We start from the raw sequence: 22579 nt of genomic DNA, 5'->3' as shown, positions 1-22579 counted from the left end.
CTTCCCCACGATGAAGTTAAAAGCAGCAGCGCAAGAGGCCTTATAGGAGGTTACGAAAAATGTCTTCCAGGAGTGCTTTTAAAAGCTATACGAACGTTGGCAGAAGTGCATAGTCGTTCAAGGTGACTATTTTGTAGATAGATGTGCTTCAGCAATGTGAACTATTCTGGGAAAGGTTTTATAGAATTTGTCCTCGAACTTTTAGATCATACTACCTACATACGTATGAGTTTTCAACTTACTATTTCATAACGTTTTTGAGGGACGCAAGTTTACGCGCATGAAGACATCACAAGAGTATATGTATAAATATGGTGATCGTAAAATAGAAATTTAAGTCGAAATCTATTTTTTTTGTGTTTACAATTCCTTATTCGTAAAAAGGAAGTAAAGTGAAATGAATCAATGATACTTTAAATCCCTGACAATCTCATCAATTTATTTCTGTTTTATTTTTTTTCTTTCTTTTTTTTTTTTTTTTGCCATCGGCCATCGGCCATTTGGAGGAAAACAATCGGCCATCGGCCATCAGCCATCTTTGAACAATCGGCCAACAATCGGCATCGGCCCATCGGCCAAAAAATGCCATCGGTCGAGCCCTAATGATATGTATCCGATATTTATTTTGAAAATATCATGATATTTTGATATTTTCGATATTTATTTTTTCGAACTACGACATTTGCAATATAAATATTAAATGTATAAACAGGATTAATATTATTGTTTTATTGTTAAAAATAATCAAAAGCATCTAATGCTTAAATAATTCTATTAAAATTAAGAAATGTATCAGTTATGCTATATTTTATTTCCAATAGATTAAATTATCAAATTTTACAAATGATTGAAAAATATCATTTTTACTTAAATGTCATTCAAAGTACGTAAATTTGTTTTAAAAAAATGTGTATATATGAATGTAAATAATGAAAGAAACATTAATTTTAGAAATGATGCATTATTATAACAATAGCATAAGAAAAGAAACAGTGATTTGAGGAAGCAGTTACTATTTAATGACTTAAGTTTGCACTGATTGGAAATATCGGATATATATCAAAATATCGGATATTTTCGAAGCCTGGTTGTGATTGAATTTTTCAGATTTATCATAAACAGACGTTTCAAAAATATCCTCCCTCCCCTTTTTCACTCCTGGAAGCGTGTCTCGTATTTACAGATCTTAAATCTGGCAACCCTGCTGGCAAGTGAGATGCTTGGTACTTCCTTGCATCTCTGTCTTAGCTTTGGCCATGTTTCTAATAATGCTTTTGATGCTTCCTTTGTAAATCAGGAATAAGCCAAGCTATTATTTAAAAAATTTGAGGGTGCAATATATTCTTTTAATTACACTCACGTATATTCTTTCAATTAAACTTTTTTAGTTACGGTAAATTTTTTTTTAATAATGTGAATTTTAGTAACGAAAATTCAAATAATAATTGAAAATGTGAAAAAAACTTAACAAACTAAAGTTGACGTGTTTCAGGATTTTTCTGAAAATATTTTTAATAGAGGTAAACCAACCTTCGCAATATTACCCTGTCACGGTGAATGACCGTAAAACTTAAATCCATCTCGGAAGAAGGTCCTGTTATATATCAATAGAAAGCTTTATTTTTTAGCTTTACAATATTTTTTTACATTTATTTCTGCTATAATTAGGAGTGAAATTAGTCTTTCGTAAGAACACACTTTTCATTTTTTTTCGGACATTTTGAGTTTTTTTTACTGGCTTATACTTCGAACAATTTTCAAAGTACAAATCTAAGAATTGGTAGGATTGCTTATTTTGTCATATGAGTCCTTCATACCAGATTTTATTGAAATTGGAAATGGTGAGGTCAAGAAGGGTATTTTTCTGACACGGAAATTGCTCATTGGCAACTAGCAGCGCGACGCGACGGGGTAAAATTTCGAGGAATGGTTTATCCCTATAAATTGTATTTTCAGAAAAATCCTGGAACACGTCAACTTAAGTTTGTTTAGTTTTTTCAAACTGTCAATCATCAGTTGAATTTTTGTAATTAAAATTTTAAATAAAAGACTATAGTGTACCCTCTAATTTCCAATTATCCAATATTTAGGTGTAAATTTCACCCCGTTAAAGGTGTTTGTTGCCGATAAAAAAAAAACACGGGTTCAATATTTTTAAGTGTTCTGCTGGTACGTAGATCCGGGCCTGGTTAATCCCTAGGAACAATTCCTTTAGCAGTCCGAAGTCAACTGAAGCGCAATGGCTTTTCAAAGTCTTACCAGAGGTGCAATTGACGTTGCTTTTTGAGCCACCAGTAGTCAACAAAGAGTAAGTGCATATCTACCAACTCCACTGTTTGTTTTCTTTCCTCTATAGTTTCCTGATTTTCGACCATTTCTCCCGGTCTTCTGATTTTTATCAAAAAACTAATGGATTTTATTAATCTTTGTGAGAATCCCTTTATTTCGGGAATTTTGTGACAAAAAAAAAAAAAAAAAAAACTGTTTAAGTTATTTAAAGATTTTCGAAACGTATGTACTCCTTGATTTGAAAGATAGGTGCTAAAATGCAAACTTTAGTAGGAGAATGTGGGGCAAAGTGAAATAGCGGCGCAAAGTGAAATTGTGAAATATGTACTCCGCTTTTAGCGCCACTTTTCTAGTAATATATTAACTTTGTAAACATATGTAGTCTATTCCAGCCAGGAAAAAATTAGCTCTGAAAATCAAGGCATATGATAATATAAGCAATTTTCAAAAATTGATACTCAAATTATAACATTTTGTTGTAAGTCGAAAATTACTTAAATATTATCACAAATGATAAAGTCCTTGCTATATTAAAATTTTCAATATTAATTGCACCTTCTAATATTTGGTAAAGTATTTATTTAGTTTAAATTTAACTTATTTGTATTTTTAATATTTTTCACAATTAGTCAAGTGCATGTAGAGCAATGTGAAATAGTAGTTCATTTTGTTTACTCATTCAATCATTTACTAAACCACTTACGTATTCATTTATTAACTAAATTAAAAAAATTACTTACTTTAATAATTCACATATTAGTCCATTCATTCCCTTATTTTCTTATTCATTCACTCTTTTCTTCACTCATTTACTTTTCCTCCTGTAATTATTGATTAATTTGTTTATTTATTAGTTTATTGTTTCATTATCTTTTCATTTATTTTTTATTGTCCTTTTATTTGCTCATTAATCTGTTCAAAAATATTTTTCACAATCGAATTGAAGGTATTTCAGTCGAAAAATATTACATTTTTCACTTCACACCATGGAAAAAATAGTGAAAAATTTCCACTCTGTTTTCAACGCACAATTTTACTGTAAAATAATAATAATAATAATGTTGTTTCAAGTGCCAGTTTTATTTTCAAATACAATATTCCTTCTTTATGTACTGTAATTTTCGAAACAAATTTCCAGTTTGTTCATTTCTATAAAGCTCAGTCATCTTAATTATTTAATTTGTCCCCACACACACACATTCCCCTACATCGAAATCTAGCTACATTATCAATGCTTATTAAGTTTGATCAAAAACAAGTTTCAACTGTTTATTAAGCATTAATTTAACTTTTACTCATCCGTACTACTATGTTTCATTTAATTATTTTACGCCTACATGAATTGAAGAACTTTCATATCATTGTATTTTAAGTGATAGTAAAAACGTTACCGGATTTTTTCTTGGAAAGTTTGTAGGTATGGAGTAGCACAAGAGAGACAACACGACAGTTCAAATCAAATTAAGCAAGTTCTGACCTATATGGGAATACAAATAAAGTCATTACAATGGACTCTCTCTATTTGCAGGCCTGACGAGAGGCCTAGTCGGAAACTAGGGGCTTGGGGCTGGAGGGGGGGGGGCTCTTTGACACTCATTCAAAAAAGAAGGAAAGAAAAAAAAGAAAGAAAGGAAAAAAACGGGGGAGACTGAATAAGAGAAAACGTAACGATTCATTAAAATTTACTCTTTTGATATTTACTGTTGTGGCACTTACAATAGAGTTAATTGTTTCCTAGTAAGCTTTTTTTATTATTTACCCCTCCTTTTTTTCTTCTTTCCCTCATTTTCTTTTTTTTCTCATTCCCCCCCCCCCCCCCTTTTTTTCTTTTTTAGGGGAGGGGGCGTGAGGGGCCCGGCGACATAACTGACAAGGGGTCCGCCTTTGTTCTCTGCGGCCCTGTCTATTTGAGCACTCCCTAATGTGAACACCCCGATATTCCGAATACAAATTTAATGATCCTGGCGTTATACATTTTAATGGTCCTGGAATACGAGTAACCCAGTGACATGCGGTCCGCCCAAGCAAACAAAGCAGTGCTTGTTCACTCCTAAAGGGAAATTAAAAAAATAATAATTTGATAATTTTATGCTCATTAAGGCACGAAATATAAATATGGTATATATTTTCTGTTCCTCTTAAATGAGTAAAACTTGCGAGTAGTTTGATCAATATCCCCAGTGCACATTTCTCCCATCTGGCCAACAGCAAACCACGTGAGTTCAGTAAACCCAGGGGCACGACAGCTCATGGGGGCCAAGGCCTACTGTGCCCATCTCAATCTTCCTGGCCAAGGGCCCTGGGGTGATAGGCAGATGTTCCGGTCAGGTGGTCAGTCTAACGCGGAACCCCCAGGGATTTAGTTTCCAAGCGCGCTTGGTACTCATTTTATCGACCCGCTGTAGGGACGGACGGCTGAATCGACCATGCCTGACCCGGGGATAGAGCACGGGCCGGCAGCGTGTAAGTGCAAAGCGCCACCACTGAGCCAATGGGCTTCGCCACGAGAATTCAACAAGCTTAAATCCAAGCATAAACATGAATGCAGGTTTGTTGCCATGACAACTAACGTCCCCTTAAATTCCATCGTTTTACGGAGTCAACCGCGCCAATTCAAGCAGGCTTGGTTTGATTGGACAGACCACACGTCACTGGAATTATTCTCTCTATATATAATAAACACCCCCCATAGTCTGAACACTTTTGTTCGGTCCCATGAGTGTTCAGAAAGAGTACTGCATATGTGTGAATTTTTATGATTTTACCACGAATTCGTTTGTTACGAGCACTCGGATGTAACGAGCAAATATCGTTGACATTTCTTGCTCGTTATAAAGCGAGTTCGACTGTAATTTTATTGCAACAATTTCACACAGTTTGAAAAATTATATGTAATTCGAAACGTTTCTTTTGCTCGCAGGACAAGGTGGTATAAATCAATTGGGCGGAGCTTTTGCCAATGGGAAGCCTCTCCCCTTCCATGTTCGACTCAGAATTCTTGAGCTAGCACTATATGGCTATAGACCGTGTGACATATCTCGCCATCTACTGGTCAGCCACGGCTGTGTATCGAAGATCCTAACAAGATTTGCAGAAACTGGTTCCATACTTCCCGGTGCAATTGGTGAGTTTTCGACGTGCAGCAGAACGTCAAAAATCCGGAGTAATTGGAATCATACGGAGTTCGGATTTTCGAATTGTTCGGTTTTTCGAAAGAAACCAAAAAATACCTTTTTGGAAAATAGTATGCCAATTAATCACATAAGGAGGTTATGCAATATCATATACCTATCATGCACTACAATTTATAACGCTACAATACGTAACTACAATTTTAAATAAAATTTTACAAAAATTAACCCTAATCGTTGTGTTGAACAAAAAAGGAAATTTATTAAAATGTCATGGGACTGTTTTCGGATTTTCGACTTTTCGGATTTCTGATATTTGGAGTTTTGACGTTTTACTGTATCTTAAATTTAGATTCAACAAATGAAAGCAACATTTTAGTACTTTAAAATTTTAACTAAACTCTATATTTGGCTCCACCTTGATAGCATCTATATTATAAATATTTTTACTTTTCAATACAATATTTGATTTACTTTTTTTTTTTTTTTTTGTACAATTAGACTATGTAAAAAAAATTGTGCGGTTAACTGCATATTTTTATAAATTACTTTTAAATAAAAAAAAACCGCCTTTCAAAAACACCTGGGAACTAAAAAGCAAAAAATAACTGATTACACTTACATACTATTTCCTACCCAAACCTAGAAATGAAATTTATTTTATAATTCCAGTACAAAAATCAACTAAACACCGAATTATAAAATAAACACTGATTTTAATTACTATACCATGAATTATTTTAAATACCTAACTAATTACATACGATCTCTTAATTTTTAATAACCTTTTGAAGTCAGGGCCTCCTATAAACTACTACCTAACGTAACTGACAACCCACCGAATCCTGAATTAAACTATGAAACACTAATTTAACTAAAAGCGAAATTAGTCTTTAAAACTAAACCTACTCAGTTACGTTAGGCAGTAGTTTATAGGAGGCCCTGACTTTCGTGTATAATTATTTAGGTATTTAAAATAATTCATGGTATGATGATTAAAATCAGTGTTTATTTTATAGTTCGGTGTTTAGTTTAGTTGATTTTTGTACTGGAATTATAAAATAAATTTCATTTCTAGGTTTGGGTAGGAAATAGTATGTAAGTGTAGTCAGTTATTTTTGGACTTATATGATATGGACTTATATGAAAAACGCTTTACTTGCAATCATCAATGCTAAATCTGAGTTTTAAGTCCAACTTCAAACCTGTATTCAAAATTAGAAACGTGTTTAAAGTCACATAGTCATTGTGAGTACGTAAAAAACGAGGATGGGTGGGCAAGATGGAACACGAAATGCAACCACCTCCTTGTGGTGAATTCTGATTTGTTACTGTAATAAAATAAAATTGCATCTGCAACTAAAAAATGCATAGTGGACATTTATTGAAAAAAAAAATTGTAACTGGACTAGAAAATAAACAAGAATTATTATGTGCAAAAAAGGCGTAAAAGAAAAAAAAAGGTAATTTTTTTCTAAGTTCATGAAGCTTTACGACTAATGCACATGTTGAAAATAAAGGAATGTGATTAATCATAAATACATGTGAAAAGAGTGTAATTATGAAGCATTTGAATCATTGGGAATGGATAAAATGGAGGGGGTGAAGACTTTCTTATGGGAACCAAAGACCCCAAGTCATGTGAGATTTTAAAGCAAAGCATTGGAAGAAATCAAGTTTCTTTCGCTAGTTTCACGCAAAACGTGTCAATGTCAACCATTCGTCGTTGAGTCACGTGACTTGGATTCGTAGCCTCAGCTTTTGCTAAGCCAATGATTAGACTAGCTCCCTCCATTTATATTCCTGCTCTACGATTTGAATGGTATTTGGAAAAAAATTCAATGATTTGTATTTTAAGCATTTATTGGACTCTTTGGAGGAAAACCTGGAACGATATGCAAATTTTGTTTTCCTGGTAGCAAAAATTGCGTTCCCAAAACATTTTTTCGTATCTATTAACTCAAAATTGGTAAATACATGAGAAAATGGATGTTCCGAATCGAAAATAAAACATGTATTTTTATGATATACTCTACTAAATGCAAATTTATTGCGAAAACTGAATCAAATGTTCGTTCATTTCACAAAACTTTACTGCTTCTGCGCGATCTAATAAAAATTACAAAGAGTGCAAACACTTTTAGAGATATACGAAAAGAGTTTAATATTAAAAAAATAACAATAATAATTAAAGCCAATTTCTACTCACACCAAATATAATATAAATACTGTGGGTCACCGTCTTATGGTGAAAAGAAAGAAAAAAAAAATCAGTAACTTTTTTTTTCACCATAGGACGGTGACCAACTCTATATTGTTTCAAAATTTGAGATACATTTTGACAAAATCATTGTTGAACAATGACCGTGATCAACATTGAGTAAGTGGAGGTTCACCTACATTTTAGCATGAAATTTGTTAAAAACAATTTTTTTCATCCTCTAACTACCAAGGAACATCAAAACAAATTTCATCTGACGCAGAAAAATCAGTGGTTTCAATGGATAATAAATTCTAATTTGTGCGAACATTTTTTCGTCCCTATATTAGAGGATTTATGCTAAAATTTTGGTTGAAATTGGAATAAACTAATAAATAATGGTTGATTAAGTAATTTGATTCAAGAATGGATTGCATTGATATCGGATATGAGGTCGCATTCCAAATTTCAAAATGATCTGAACACCGGAAGTAGGTGAAAATGGAGTTGCAAAACTTGAACAAGATATACAGTAGGGTGGTTCTAAAAAACTTTTTTTCAGCTAGAGTCCAGGACAACCCCGATTTTTTTTAGACTTACTAATAGTATTGTGCTGTAAAAGTTTTCGCTTCTTACTCAAATTTCAAGAGGGTGCTCAATGACCCCTCAATTTAACATTAGCCGCAGCATAGAAAATGTCACAAATTTAGAAACCCCATAGTCACAAATTTCCCCAGCTGTTTTTTTATTTTTTTATAAATAGAGTCATTCCATGTCAAGTAGGACTCGACCGATGCATCGGCCTGGCCGATGCATCGGCGCCGATGGTTCAACAATTTAGCCATCGGCATCGGCGGCCGATGCTAACTTGCAGGAAACATCGGCTCATCGGCCTTAAAAACACCGAAAAGCCGATGGAATTGGCCGATGTTTTTGAAAAAAAAAAAGACCTTTGTTTTACTTTTTAATACAAAGTAAAGGGAGTTGTTGTTTTTAAACAAAATTGTTTACTTAAATTTCAGTATGAATTTATATTTTAGTCACCCCTGAAAGAGTTTTTAATACTGCATTCAGGTACCAAACACGTTAATTATTGCGTTGTTTCTTGCGGCTGGATGCACGTATGTATCTCTCATAATTCATAACTAAAAAATGGTAAGCTGTAGAAGGCTAAATTTTCGCCTGTCAGAAGTGCGCACGTTCCAGTTGTGACCTTCCCTCTTTGTTTTCGATCGGATGTTCTAAAAAGCCTATTAACTGATTTTTTGTGGCTATTAATTACTTATTTCAATGCAAAACTAATATAGCGTCTCAGACTGACGATCATTTGGTGATATAATACCGAATTGGAGACTGGAAACAAATATGAGATGGCGAAACCGGTTTTGTTTCATTTTGTTCGATTCCCGTTGAACCGACGGTAATTTTTAATTTTTCGATGTTTGTAATATGAATCACAGTAATGCAGTCTTTTCTGTATCGCTTCGGCGGAGCTACAAGATTGGGGCCCGTCGAAATACATTTTGTGGCCCTATTTCTCTATCACAGAAGTCATAAAACGACTATTTTTTGTATTTCCGAGAACACTTGCGCGCTCCTCCTCCCACTCCCTCAATTTCTGAAATTAAACTAAAGTTGTACTTCTGAGTTGTTTAAAACCAACACCATTCATAAAATTAGAGATTTTTTTTTTTCAAGTTTTATCTATTGTTTAGGAAGAGTTTAGAGCATTAATTAGAGAAATTGATTAAAGACGTTTTGAATTGTGACATAATTCGGAAAACAAAGATTTTGAATTTTTCTTCGGAAGTGCTGAAGTAGATTCAGAAACTCTTCCGAGGCGTTGGTGGTAGCGCTTCTGTACTAAAAAAATTAAGCCGAAGTTGGGGCCGAAGTTTAACATTGTGAGTTACTCCAAAATTAGAGGGTGACCCCCTAATCCGCCCTCGTCGTTTCAAGCATTTCTTAAATATTTAGCGATTACTTATTTTGGTCAAGAAATGTCATTTTGCGTATTTTTTATACTTGTTTCACCTATATTTTGTAATGCGCCACCTTTTTTGCATCATTAATAGCGATCGATTTTTTTTTCTGTTGTAACTATTTTTATGTATTTATATAAAATCAATGAAGAAATTATTTTCGTTTTCATCATATGTTTAATAATATGTTATAGAAAAGTTTCAAGGATTTTCTACTATACAATTTTTTAAATTTCAGAAAATTATTGTTAAATTGAAAAATTTAATTTGAACGTGTTTGTAGTACTCCATAAAAGATTAATCAATCAAATTGTTCAATATTACGTGTGCAAACATCAAATCAAGTAGTATGTATATGTATTCAGTTATTAACTTGGGGTAAATATTGAGTTTGTTTATTGGTAGCTGCGTTTTAAGAATCTCACTCATTTCGTGGCTATTTCTTTTCTATTCATAAATTTTAAATAAGTATAAAAATATTCCTATTATGATTTAATATTGTAATTTATCTGTTACCTTTTTTGTTTAACTTGATGACTAAAAAATGTCTACGTGCAATCTTTCCACTTTAATAGCGTAATTTGTTGACGGTTTCATAGTTTTTTTATTTGAATGATTAAACAACATAATTTAATGCTTTTTAACTATGTTTAGTTTACCTAAATCCAAACATTATTAAAATATTACTGAAATCTTAGTTATATGTTCAATTAAAAAAAAAAAAATCAATTGTTTATTAAACAGTCTCTTTGTTTTTCCTCCATTTTTTTTAATTTATTTATTTATTTTTTTTTGGGCTGTTGTTCTTTGTCTTCCATCATACAGCAGTCAAAAAAAGAGAAGCATAACTACACCCTATACAGATTGTACGTAGTACGATCCAAAAGTTCGAGGGATAAGCTGTATAAAACCTTACCCAGAATAGTTCACATTACCGAAGCACATCTACCAACAAAAGGTCATCTTGAGGGACTATGTACTTCTGCCAGTGTTCATATAATTTTTGGAAAAACTCCTGGAAGCCATTTTTCACTACCTTCTGTGATGCAGCTTTATCTTCTCTGACGGAAGAAAACGGCGTCCATGCAAATGTTTTTTTTGCTGGGAACAGGTAAAAGTCACACGGAGCTAAGTCCGACGAAACGTGATGTTTTTGGTTTGTCATATCAGAGTATTGACCAATCGAACCGTGCATCCTCAACATGAAAGTCGCCTTCTTCCCCTCGATGAAGTCAAAGCAGCAGCGAAAGAGCCCTTACAGGAGGTTGCGATAAATGTCTTCCAGGAGTCCTTCTAAAAGCTATACGAACGGTGGCAGAAGTGCATAGTCGTTCAAGGTGACTATTTTGTAGATGGATTCACGGTAAATTTTTATACAACTTGTCCTCGAACTTTTAGATTATACTACCTACGTACGAGTTTTCAACTTACTATTTCATAACATTTTTGAGTGACGTAAGTTTACGCACATGAAAACATCACAAGAGAATTTGCGATAATTTTAACTAAGAAGGCTTTCAAAATGGATATTTCGGTCATCTATATGTTCTTAGGTACATATGCGCAGAAAAAACTTGTGAAGTTTAAATTGGATGATCGTAAAATAAAAATTTAGGTCGAAATCTGATTTTTTTTTGGGGGGGGGGGGAGTATTACATTTCCTTATCCGTAGAAAGGAAGTAAAGTGAAATGAATCAATGATACTTTAAATCCCTGACAATTTTATCAATTTATTTCTGTTAGATTTTTTTTTTTTTTTGCCATCGGCCAACAGCATCGGCCATCGGCCATCGGCCATTTGGAGGAAAACAATCGGCCATCGGCCATCGGCCATCTTTGAACAATCGGCCAACAATCGGCATCGGCCCATCGGCCAAAAAATGCCATCGGTCGAGCCCTAATGTCAAGTGACCTAGAGGTCCCCACTCGACCATCTCCGATTTGGATGAAATTTCATAGAGCAGCAGAGATGCCTTTGAAACTAATTAATGCAAATTTTCAGCTTCCTAGATCCAAATCCTGAGGATCTAGGATCTCCGAAAAATGTGATCCAAGGTGGCGGATCAGCTTTTTGTGCCAAATTGCCAAGTTTACACCAATTTAACTGGAAATTTTATTACATTGGAAGCATGAAATTTTAGGCGCTTAAAGTATGGTTGACCGTTAGTATATTCAAGTATTTTTGTGAATTTGAGCTCGTTAGATTTTGTGTAGCATGCGCGTGAACTTGTGAAAAAGCGCGATGGGAAATTTTTTCCTGGATTTTAAGTTGTTATAAAATCTGAACAAAAATAATTCAGAAGCTCATACTGCGTGATTCCATTGTAAAAATACCTGTTTTTAATGGGTTACAGTTACAGAGTTTAAATATGTATTTTCTAGAAGATATTGTGGTTCAAAGTGGCTATCAAAACTCTTCAAGTGAAAAATAGCCTATTTTCAAAGCGCTATAGCTCAAGTTTGTCACCTCGCATCAGGGGCGGATCCAGACAGAATTCTCAGAGGGGGCCATTTGGAAAAATACGACGCTTTGGAAAATTTTTGAGTTTTACAAATATGAATATTCGCAACTCCAGCGCTCGAATACGCTACCTTGCGGTGATTAACAATACTACCGAAAAAGGTAAAACATTCAATTCCACGTGTTTTCTTTGGGGTATACAGGGTTCATACTCTATTTGGATGAAAAAATTCCATGACTTTTCCAAGACTTTTTCATGACGTCAATGAAAATTTTCATGACTTCGTTACACGAAGAGAATAGCACTATTTAATCTCAAACTTGGTAATATTTAGAAATGAGCATTTGCAAAACGTCTATATGAATACCACAGCCTCATTGAAGCACTTACTCGTAATGGAAAAAATATAAGTGCACACTTAAAAAATTAAACTCTTCTTATTTGTCTTCATCGTGTAAATTTAAATAAAGTAAAAATGCAGTGAAGCGAACATGATAATGCTTAAATGTCCGTTATTTTTTTAAGAAAACAGGCAGAATAACATTGAATGGGACAAAGGTGGAATGAGTCATCACTAAGTTTCAATAAATTTGCTTCAAAAGTTACCTTTTAGTGTCAATAGTGCCTTTAATCATCCACGTAACTTCACAGTATTTTGGTTCTTTGAAGTAAAGCCATATAGTTTAGTTCTTTTTTTTATGTTTCTAAACCAGATCTTTTTTAAAAAAACCATTCAGTAATGAATCAATCTTCTGATTCAAAAGTATACTTGTTTCATTTACAAATTTGCATATTTTCAAATCCATATAAATTAATAAGTTAAGAAGTTCCAGAACACGTTTAATTCCCAACATTGAACATAGCAGTGGGTCGCATGGATTAGTTTTGCGTGCCGTATGTTGGGCACTACTGTTTTAGAGCATTAGAATTCCTCTTTTTCTGTATTTTATCGCCTGACTTAAAGTCTTTATTTTCTAAAACATTCAACAAATTAAGATAAACTCTGATAAATTTAATAATAAAGTCCTTACGAAAAAATGTAATCGAACTCGCATGCAATTCAATTGCTTTTTTTTTGAGTGGGCGTGGCAAAGCTAAGAACGTGAAATTTTGCTACTACAGAATATGAAACATAAGAAGTGTTAAAAATAACAGAAAATTCAAAATAAGTGATGTCCAGGCAGTAAAATCACACCGCAAAAAACGGCAAATGGATGCGACAGAAGTGGATGCAATGAGATTTTTGGATCTTTCACTTTTCCAATTTTAATAGCTTTTATGTGCTATACTGTTAAATCACTCAAGACTTCTAATGCTCCTTTAGCTACTGTTCCTTTCTCTTTGTCCAGGACATTTTTCCATGACTTGAAATAAATTTCCATGACTTTCAATGAAAATTTCAATTTTCCATGACTTTTCCAGATCTGAAATTCTGTTATTTTTTTTTCCATGACTTTCCAGGATTTCCATGACCCGTACGAACCCTGGGTATATTACAGGCTTCAAACAGTTTATGGTGTAATGCAATTTCGGAAGAATAGAAAAGAATGTTTCCCACAAAAAACGATGAAAAATTAATGTTATTCACAACGCATCAAAGCAAGTTATTAGTTACGGCATTTGTTTGTTTTACCTTTTTCATCCGCCATTAGACAGTGGCGGCAGCGCCCCCTACAGTTTATTGGAATTGCGAATAGTCCACCTTTAACTAGAGCAATTTTTAAGGAATTTTCACTCGGCGACGCAAGTTTAACATAAAGGCTGTAACCTTGCCAATAATTTTCCTCTTTTCTTAACGAACGTGTGCATATATCGTCGCCTCAAAGTGGTCCTATAATCAGTACTGTGTTCTGAGGCGACTGTACAGGACTTCTACTTGAAGTGGAAGCCGACATGAACCAACCGTAAGTATAATATTTACTCTGAAGTAAAAGGGGCCCGGGGGCTTTTCCCCCGGGAAATTTTCGAATTCGTAGTCTTAAAAACGCATTTTAGGCGATCTTAGGTAATGTTAGGGTAGAAGAGGTTCGGTAGCGCTCCCCTGTCTATTTTTCGAGATAGTAGCTCTAAAAATGCAGTTGTAAACGATCTTTGATGATGTTAAGAGGGAGGAGGAATTTGAGGGCCCATATAAGGAAATTTTTCTGATTTGCAATCTTAAAAATGCATTTTAACTGCCGATAAGTGTCGTAATATTAAGGGCTCGGGTGCGACCCCTCCTCCTGCCTATTTTTCTAAATTGAAACCTTTAAAACGCAAACAATATCGCCAATAATGTTAAGAAGGAGGTGATTCGGGGTTTCTCTGACGGATTTTTTTTTTTTTTTTTTTTTGCCATTGTAGAGCAAAAACGCAGTTTAATACGATCTTTTCTTGATGATTCGTGGAGTAAAAATTCGAGGGCCTACACCAAGAAAATTTTCTAGTATGCAGTTTTAAAGATGAATTCTAATTATCTATGGTAATGGTAGGGGGAGAAGATGTTTGGAGTGCTCCCCCCGAAATTGTAGCTCTAAAAAGTTTTTAGACGATTTTTGGTGATGTTAAGGAGAGAAGAGATTAAAAGGCCCATCGAAGGAAATTTTACAACTCATAGGCTTAAAAACGCATTCTAGACTATCTTTGGTAAGGTTAGGGGTTTAAGAGACTCTGAGGTCCACTCCCAAATTTTTTTCAAAATTGAATTCTTTAAATTGCAAATGTAATCAATCCATGATTCATGAGTAACTTTTAGAGAACCAGCAATTTTTCGAAATTGAAACCCCAGAAACGTAATTCTTGAAGACTTTCAATAATGTTAGGGAGGGAGGAGTTCTGCCCCGGAAACATTTTGAAACTCAAGCGATTAAAACAAAATTTAGGCCGATCTTGAACGATGTTGGCGAAAATGAGAGGCGGGGGATCCTTCTCCTGGAAACTTTTACAAGTTATTTTTTAAAACGTGGTTTGTAAACGATCTTTGGTAATATTAACAAGAGGAAGAGGAGTGGTTTGGAGGGTCCCACATTAAAAAGGGAATGAAGAATAATTGCATAGCACTGTATAAAGCCAGGTTAAAACTTAAATCTAACTTTAACTTAATGCGCAGTCATTAAGTGTATAACTTTTTATCGCACACTTACTAACACATATCCCTTTTCTTTCCCCCATGAGGGAACTAAACACATCTAACAAGACGAGCCCATTATGCTAAATGAACTCAAATATTTGGCATAAATTAAAAAAACTAATTCTGACTTATGACAGTTGCAAAATCCCTATACGTCGGTTGTCACGGCATTCACCATTCTTTATTTATTTAAGAACGAGATTTTCTCGCTAACGATAGTACATCAGGCTCATTTATTCCCTCTTATCTGAAAGAACACCATCAAAAAGAAAACTTACTTTTATAGGAAAAATATGTTCTTTCTCCTGGTACCAACGATAGGAAGATGCAAGGTGACAAACTTGAGCTACAGGGCATTAAAAACATGCTATTTTTCATGTGAACTATTTTGATAGCCACTTTGGATGCCAATATCTCTTAGAAAATCAATATTTACACTCTGCAACTATAACCCATTAAAAACATGCATATCGACAATAGAATTACGAAGTTCGAGCATTTGAATAATTTTTGTTCAGAATTTATGACATTTTAAAGTTCAGGAAAAAGTTTCTCTGCTGTGTTTTGTCAAGATTTTGCATACGTGCTACACAAAAGTTAATGAACTCAAACTCACAAAAATACTAGAACGTATTGACAACCAAAAGTACTTTAAGCTCCTTAAATTTCAGGCTTCCAGTGTTATGAAATGTCCCGTAATCTGAGATTGAACATGGCAATTCGTTACGACTGACATAATTTCAAGCTCGTTTTCTTATCCTTATTCGAAAGAACACATCAAAAAAAAAAAAAAACTTATTTTGAAAGGAAAAGGTGCGTTCTTTCTAATGGTATAAACGAAAAGATAATGCGAGGTGACAAACTTGAGCTATAGCGCTTTGAAAATAGGCTATTTTTCACTTGAAGGGTTTTGATAGCCACTTTGAACCATAATATCTTCTAGAAAATACATATTTAAGCTCTGTAACTGTAACCCATTAAAAACAAGCATTTTTACAATGGAATCACGCAGTACGAGCTTTTGAATTATTTTTGTTTAGATTTTATGACAACTTAAAGTCCAGGAAAAAAATTTCCCATCGCGCTTTTTCACAAGTTTACGCGCATGCTACACAAAATCTAAAGAGCTCAAATTCACAAAAATACTTGAATATACTAACGGTCAACCATACTTTAAGCGCCTAAAATTTCAGGCTTCCAGTGTAATAAAATTCCCTGTAAAATTGGTGTAAACTTGGCAATTTGGCACAAAAAGCTGATCTGCCACCTTGGATCACATTTTTCGCAGATCCTAGATCCTCAGGATTTGGATCTAGGAAGCTGAAAATTTGCATTAATTAGTTTCAAAGGCATCTCTGCTGCTCTATGAAATTTCATCCAAATCGGAGATGGTCGAGTGGGGACGATTTGAAAAATTAGTTCAGTTGACGTGGAATGACTCAATAATTATTTTATTGCAATGTATATGTATATTAGTCGTGTATATTATAATATGTATCATTGTTGTTTCAGTTCAATATACTATTTTAACCCCCCTCCCCATACTTACGATGTTTGGGGGAGGGTTTTGAGCACCCTCTTTCAGTTGGAAGAGGAAGCTAAAATTCTTCCAGTATATTACTATCTACAAGTCTAAAAATATTGAGGGGTGTCCTGTTGTCTAGGAGGAACTTTTTTTCCCATATATTTTTGAACCACCTTAGTGTACAGTTCAATGTGTCTCAGAACTAAGAGGAGTAGGATGCATTCTGACGATTAGAAATCATTTAGCAATGCGGGATCGAAAAAGCCGAGAAATTTGAGATATACCATGAGTATTCCAGATTTTTCGGAGTCCCATGCGCCGAAAATGTGAAGTGTACATTGTAGTCGATGAAAAAAAAATCCAAACACTTGGTTTGTACCCATGTGCACTTTGCTTTTTTACATATATACATATTTTCAAAAGATTTTTCGCTCACCTCACTATTTTCTTTGTGGTGATTCTTTGTACATCATCGTTTCACAGGGGCGGCAAATAGGGAGGTCAAGAGGGGGCGGTCGCACCCCCAAATGTTATGAGCAGAATGATAGAAAATGGGTGAATTCAATTTATGTAAATCGGAAATCAATGTTCATTTTAATAAATCTCGCTGGTTCTCAGTAACTATTTGATGAAACTCGACGCATTCCCAGGCTAGAAAAAGTTTTTTTCGTTATTTGGATGATGACTTAAATTCATGAAGTATTTTCCGGCCTTTTCAGAACATAGAAAACTGATAGAGAACCATGGTTAATTTTAACTAAAGAAGACATTTCCTCATTTTGGCTAAATATTTCATACTTGTGTGCCCAGTGTAACGATGGTATGTCCAATATGTAGGCTCGTGCAAAGTGGTGTGGCTGTATGGTTTTCACAAGAACATTCCTTGATATTTTACAATCACTTTTACGCTCATTTTTTAAGTGTATATATATTTGATGAGTGTTTATCGCTTTATTCTGCTAGAAACATGCTTCAGCTGCTCAATGCATTACAGTGAAACCCGTGTAAGTTGACCACTTGCGGTGCACTACTTTAGTGGTCAACTTAAATAGGTGGTCAACTTACAGAGGTTGAATTACATGATATAGATCTAATTCTGTGCCTGAAAATAGCGGTCAACTTAGGCAGGTGGTCAACTTTACAGGTTTTACTGTATATGCTTTCATAGAAACTTCTTAAAAATGCATGTGATTATTGAATAAAAAAAAACATATCAACAAATACCTTTTATGGATATCTAAAATTATGCGATCTCGGCGTGACAGAAGATGGTCTTCAAGAGTTAAAACCATAAAATTATTTCTCTATAACTTCAAAGCAGTGATTTGACGACTGGAAGAATTATTGCAAAACGATTTTTTCAATGGTGAAAAAGCTTATGCCCTTTACCATGTATGACTTCGTTTGAATTTTTATTAAATTTGTATTGAGGAAAGTTTTTTAAAAATGCTTTACTCTATCAAAACATCTTCAATCCACTACCCTTAGTTTACGGAATATTCAAACCACAGCTCAGTCTACAATTGATCTGTGCAGCATACTACAATAGTTCAATCTACAATTGAAATTGAAACTAGATTTTATATGGATGCATATTTCAATCAATCGTGAAACCTTTCAAAAAAATTCTTCCTTCGAGCCAATTTAAAAAAAACTCAAAAAAAAAAAAAAAAAAAAAAAAAAAAAAAAAGTGACGAAAACCCACATGATTTAAAGTCAAACATTGTTTTTTTTTAAATATTTTGTATGAAGTAATCAACTCAGTTTCGAACGAAATTAACACAAGATTTGATAATTATTTTTCTGTATGGTTGGCTCTATATTATCTGGATTGGATGTTGAAAACGAAAAATAAAATGTTTCAGTAATGAGAAATTTTTAGCATGAGGCAAGAAAAATTACATGCAATATACCGACAGACGGATTATCACATCCAGAGACTGCAGTTTCGTCCTTGTTATGGACTCATCAGTCTGGAATAGTGAATAACAGAGCTTAATGCAGATGACATCTCATTGAAGCTGAGAGCGCCGACGAGACTAGATTATTCAATGATGAAAACTTAAGCCCCTCACAATTTTTGAAGTTGCCTGGGTGATTTTGAAGAGCATGATATAAAAAGTGTTTTCGTACATTACTTTGTTACTTCAATTATTTTTTAACTATTCTAATCAGCTCAGCTAGGAGAGAAAGATTTTTTTGTCTCAGGAGGTTAGAGAATTATTTTCGAAACACAATGGGCGAAAAAAAAAAAAATTCTATTTAGTTGTACTGGCAAAACAGCACGACACTAGGCATTGACAGATTAGTACTAACACGATTTCCTGCTCTTCCGAATTCCAAAAATCATGCATTAAAACTTTTCCAAGAGGGATAAAAACTTTAGTATCGAGATGTTTTGTATGATAACTTATTGGAAAATGAATCAAATTTTTAATAGTTTCCAAACACAAATTTTTAATTATAGTAAACTGATTTTATGACCACTCCCTGTTAGCTAATGTGTGTTTTGTACCGCACTGTGGTAATACATATTTAAGAAACTCGACCCCCCCCAATGAAATGCTGAAATGCCGCCCCTGTCGTTTCAGGAAAGTATTTCCAACCCCGCATTGTTATTTGATTTCAAGTTGTCTCAGGCTCCTGGCAGGCACCCTGCCAGGACCTTCTCTTACTGGTAAGAGAATGAAGAAACGTAAAAATGGTCAACAGTTAACGTAATCTACTGGAGTTTAGGGTTAATCCCCTGGAGTTCGGATTAAAAGTTCAGCCATCAAAATATCACCAAATACGCAATCGCTACGTTCAATTGTAGAAGCAAATTTTAACCCATCATACCTTGATGGTCGATTTTCTAGTACATAAATAAAAACAAAGAAATAAAGTAACCAAAGTAGAGTTTGATCACCGATTAGATAGAAATGCAAACTTCCGGTTTACAGGTGGAAATGGACGCATCTATTAGTTTTCAGGGAGACCGGCTCCAGCAAATGTATGTTAGCCTCTAAACTAAGCAGTCACATTCAAATGCGCTGAACACGCGCGAGCATCAAATTTTTATTTTCCCCCCTCATTCAGATAGACTCGTCTTAACTGGACATTTGCCAATTCCATACAATTCGTGGTCAAACTGTAGCCTATTTCAGGCGGTGAAGTAACACGTGATTGCATTTATTTTTCTTTAAAATAATTCTAGGACATATTTCATGTTTGCATTTGTTTTTTCTTCCTAGGTGGGAGCAAGCCTCGTGTATCTACGCCGTTAGTTATTTCAAAAATCAGACAGTACAAAGAAGGAAATGCTGCCTTGTTTGCTTGGGAAATACGTGAAAAGCTGCTTTATGACGGAATATGTCCAAGAGATTCTCTACCGTCAGTCTCCTCCATCAACAGAATTCTTCGGAGATCGCCTAAAATGTCTAACCAGGAGATTATGGATACAGTAAGGAACGGCAAAGAAGAGTCTAATCTTCAACTCAAAGAAGCTGAATCGGTTGGAAATATCTCCAGGGTTAGTTTCCTTCATGCATTGGATCGCCGGCAGCAGCCAATCGAGTTGCAAAGCATATGCAATGAGACAATCGATTCCACCAGGATGAAATCGAGTTGTAGCAGAAGCCACGCATCTGATTTTCATTCAGGAAAAAACTCGATTGACAAAGAGAAAAGGTTCGTCTTTCAGAAACAAAATGAAATGAAATGCACTGACATCTTGTCTGAAGAACAATTTCCTGCAGCGTCTACTGCAGCGCCCATTTGCGATTCTTCCCTTCTGTTGTTTGAAACGAACTCTGGCGTTTCCGGCAATAATTCGACTCCCCATCCAGTTTCGAAAATAACTAGTTCTGCATCCAGTTCCATCATTTCTCCTCGCCGCAAGGAAGTTTCTGTTGCCCACCCAATGCCTGACAATTATCAAACGTGTTCCAAGCCTTTAATAAATGCACTTCATGCAAATATAGCGGTTCAAGTCGACAAAACCTGCGAAAATACAACTATAAATCCTCATAGTGATGAAACAGTTCCTCCCGATAATGTCGCCGTGAAAAAAATATCCTCAGAATACGGCAGAGAAAAGCGGACTTTTTTTATACGGGACATTTTAGATTTGGAAAGTAAAAATGAAGTATGAATAATGCCAAATATCTCTTTTGTTGTATTTTGTCAGTAATGTATCAGAAACTGAAAAAAGCTAAGCAGCTCAGCAGCTTGAAATACTTTCACTCTCTTACAGCTCAAATCAAACCAAAATCATTTTAGTTTTACCTCCTAGTATCGAATTTAAATGCAGAATTTTTTTTTTTTTTTTTTTGCATTTGTTTCCTTTTTTGTTACTAAAACTGCATAATTAATGTAAAGTATAAAGATGCTGCTACCGGAGGGTACTGTATTTTATTTAAGCTAATAAAACTGTTGCTTTGTAGATGAAGTAGCGTCATAACTGGGAGAGGGAAAACTGTCATGGGGACACCCACCTGGGGTGAAACACCCAAAATGGATTTAGGAGTTTTATACGAAAATATACATGATTCATGATTGCACTCTAAAATTTTCCACCAAAAATTCTTAAATTATATTTAATCTATTGAGTTTCAAGGAAAATGGAGCACAATATTGTGGGGGACGAGTGGTTATACACGCATCTAGACCAAATGTTACATAAAATGCATTCAAAATGTTTTTTTTTTTCTTTAAACTTAAACTTTCGTAACACCATAAAAATGAAATGAGTGTTTCTGAAAAATTACATGAACTTGATGCCTTCGCGTAGCCAAATAAAACTCCTACTTGGGGTTGGAAAAGGAACCAAACATCAATACCAGGACGGTCAAATGATAACAGTTAGCAATCGTGATTGCTCAGTAAAATTTCAGGCCTTAAGTTTTGACACTATGAGTATGAACAAAGGTTCCAGGGGCTTACATGCAGTTGGAAAGACTAATTGGACATACGTGAATTGTTGTGACTAGCCTCCTGACCCGGTGTCATGGAATCGATCTTGGCAAAGGTTTTTACTTTGTGCTTTAGACCACCACATTCCCCAGAAATTCCACTCTTTAACATGTTCAAAAATGTTTGGCAAGAAATTCAACAAAATAAATTTCGAGGCATGGAGTTCCAAGAAGATACTAACAGGTTTAAAGTTTCAACTATAGCCTATCTTTCACCTGTAAATGGATTTCTAATTATTAGGAATGGAGTTTAGTTGATATTGGTTCTTTTAGGTAACCCACCTGAAAAAATTCACTGCAGAGCACCAGGTTCTAATCAAAACTCTAGATGGATGCCTAAGTTCTTATACTCCTCCAAAACAGTTTTACTTCGGGATCAACAAGAGGTTTTTCATTCAACGAAAAGAGTACAAACGGTTTGTTTAGTTTCGTGTTCTTTTGTACAGCAAGACCTGGACAGAAGCTCCTAGTAAAAGAACCTAAATTTGTGACAAATCTTAAAGGATAATCGTATGAAATAGTTGATTCAGAAATTGGAGTAGCATCAAAGAAAGTTTTAGAAAATCACCAGTGGTACCTTTCAGGTGAATCAGTTTCTTAAGCCTTGATTTCGAACAGAGTTCTAGCTGAAGAAAAAGCCAAAATTATTGCGGAGATGAGGAAAATGAATGAATTTGCAAAATGTAAGAGGGCAATATTGCAATCACAGTTACTGAAACACAAAGTTAGTTTTGGAGAATTTGCAACAGAAAGAACAATTAAGCATTTTTCTCAGATAAACGTTTGCGATTCTTTTTTAATACTCTATCCTGATGAGTGGGGTTGGAGGGAGGCCTTCAAGATTTGAAGGCCATCCAACTAGCGAATGAAGTCATCCTTCATCAATCCACAATGATATTGGGAAGTGAGCGCTTCAATTAGTATTTTGG

The 22579-nt window shown here is 34.5% G+C and overlaps 1 protein-coding gene across 1 annotated transcript in view; it reads left to right on the top strand.

Annotated features, from left to right (window-relative positions):
- Positions 1-20830, top strand: part of LOC129230230 (paired box protein Pax-8-like) — a 35218-nt gene extending 14388 nt beyond the window's left edge. The window contains exon 2 of the mRNA XM_054864631.1: positions 19932-20830. Coding sequence (XP_054720606.1) covers positions 19932-20830 — 899 coding nt within the window. The remainder of the gene's footprint in view (positions 1-19931) is intronic.
- The last annotated feature ends 1749 nt before the right edge of the window (positions 20831-22579 follow it).

Source organism: Uloborus diversus, chromosome 9 (genome assembly GCF_026930045.1).
Source record: "Uloborus diversus isolate 005 chromosome 9, Udiv.v.3.1, whole genome shotgun sequence".
In the NCBI taxonomy this organism is placed as follows: Eukaryota; Metazoa; Arthropoda; class Arachnida; order Araneae; family Uloboridae; genus Uloborus; species Uloborus diversus.
Note: the sequence above shows the minus strand (reverse complement) of the source record. Positions and strands in the feature narration are given on the sequence as shown.